At 43.7% G+C, this 971-nt stretch overlaps 1 protein-coding gene across 1 annotated transcript; it reads right to left on the minus strand.

Annotated features, from left to right (window-relative positions):
• Positions 1-308: 308 nt before the first annotated feature.
• LOC109375990 (transcription elongation factor A protein-like 4) lies at positions 309-971 on the minus strand. Its single transcript, XM_019631630.1, is given in 1 exon segment — positions 309-971. A coding segment is annotated over 1 exon segment (630 nt). The 5' UTR covers positions 939-971.

A 971-nucleotide genomic window follows, 5' to 3' on the forward strand; every position in this document is an offset into this window, starting at 1 on the left:
TTTTAACCAGTTAATCTTTTAGTAGACACAGCTTTCAGAGTTTTTTCTGTACATAGATCACTAGGTAAATATTTTTGCAGTTTTACAAAAATGGACTGATGCCATATATATGGTTCTGCAAACTTTTTTGGTTTTTTTTGGTTTTTGTAATTTTACAATGCATCATAGACATTTTTCCATGCAACGAATGAAAATCCGCTACTGAAACAAACATAGAGGGCTGCAGCTGGATAATGAAAGTGACACCTAAAGCAAAGTATTAGCATAAGGTTTAAAGCCTAGGGCCTGGCAAATGCCTGCCTGGATCACTACACAAAAGGAATGTCTTCAAAGCCCCTTTGGGGGGCCCTGCACCCACCCCTGAGTTCCCTTGGGCCCCTCGGGTGGAAGGGGTCCTGTAAACTTTTTTGCATCCACATAAACCCCCCCAATTTCTGTCTGGTTTTCTTCACCTCATCCTCTACCCTAGCCATCTCATCGAATTCTCTTATCATCTCCTCATTGCTCAAATGCATATCATGTATGACCTCCTTGTATCCCTTGAGGCACTGAGCCAGCCCCTTGTTGGTTTTCCTTTTGGCTTTCCTGGGTACATCATCCCCTGCTGGGCGCCTTCCTGCAGACCTTGGTTCGCTGGCTGCTTTTCCTTCTTCTTTTGGCTTTCCCTCATTCTCCGGTTTTCCTTCTTTCAGTTCTCCCTGGCTTGCTGGCTTTCCCTCGCTCTCTACCTTTCCCTCTTCTTTTAGCTTTCCCTCCTCTGGTTTTTCCTTATATTCTATCTTTCCCTTGTTTTCTATCTTTTTCTCATTTTCTAACTTCTCCTTGTCTTCCAGAGTATGAGCTATTTCTGGCTTTCCGGCATCCTGTGGCTATTCTTGGTTTTCCATCTTTACTTGCTTCTCAGGCACTGCTTCATTTTCATTGCAGAGTTTTTCCATGTTGAGATGGCCCCTCCTTTTCCTCTCCTACAG

This window comes from Hipposideros armiger, unplaced genomic scaffold, assembly GCF_001890085.2.
Source record: "Hipposideros armiger isolate ML-2016 unplaced genomic scaffold, ASM189008v1 scaffold_1022, whole genome shotgun sequence".
NCBI lineage: Eukaryota > Metazoa > Chordata > Mammalia > Chiroptera > Hipposideridae > Hipposideros > Hipposideros armiger.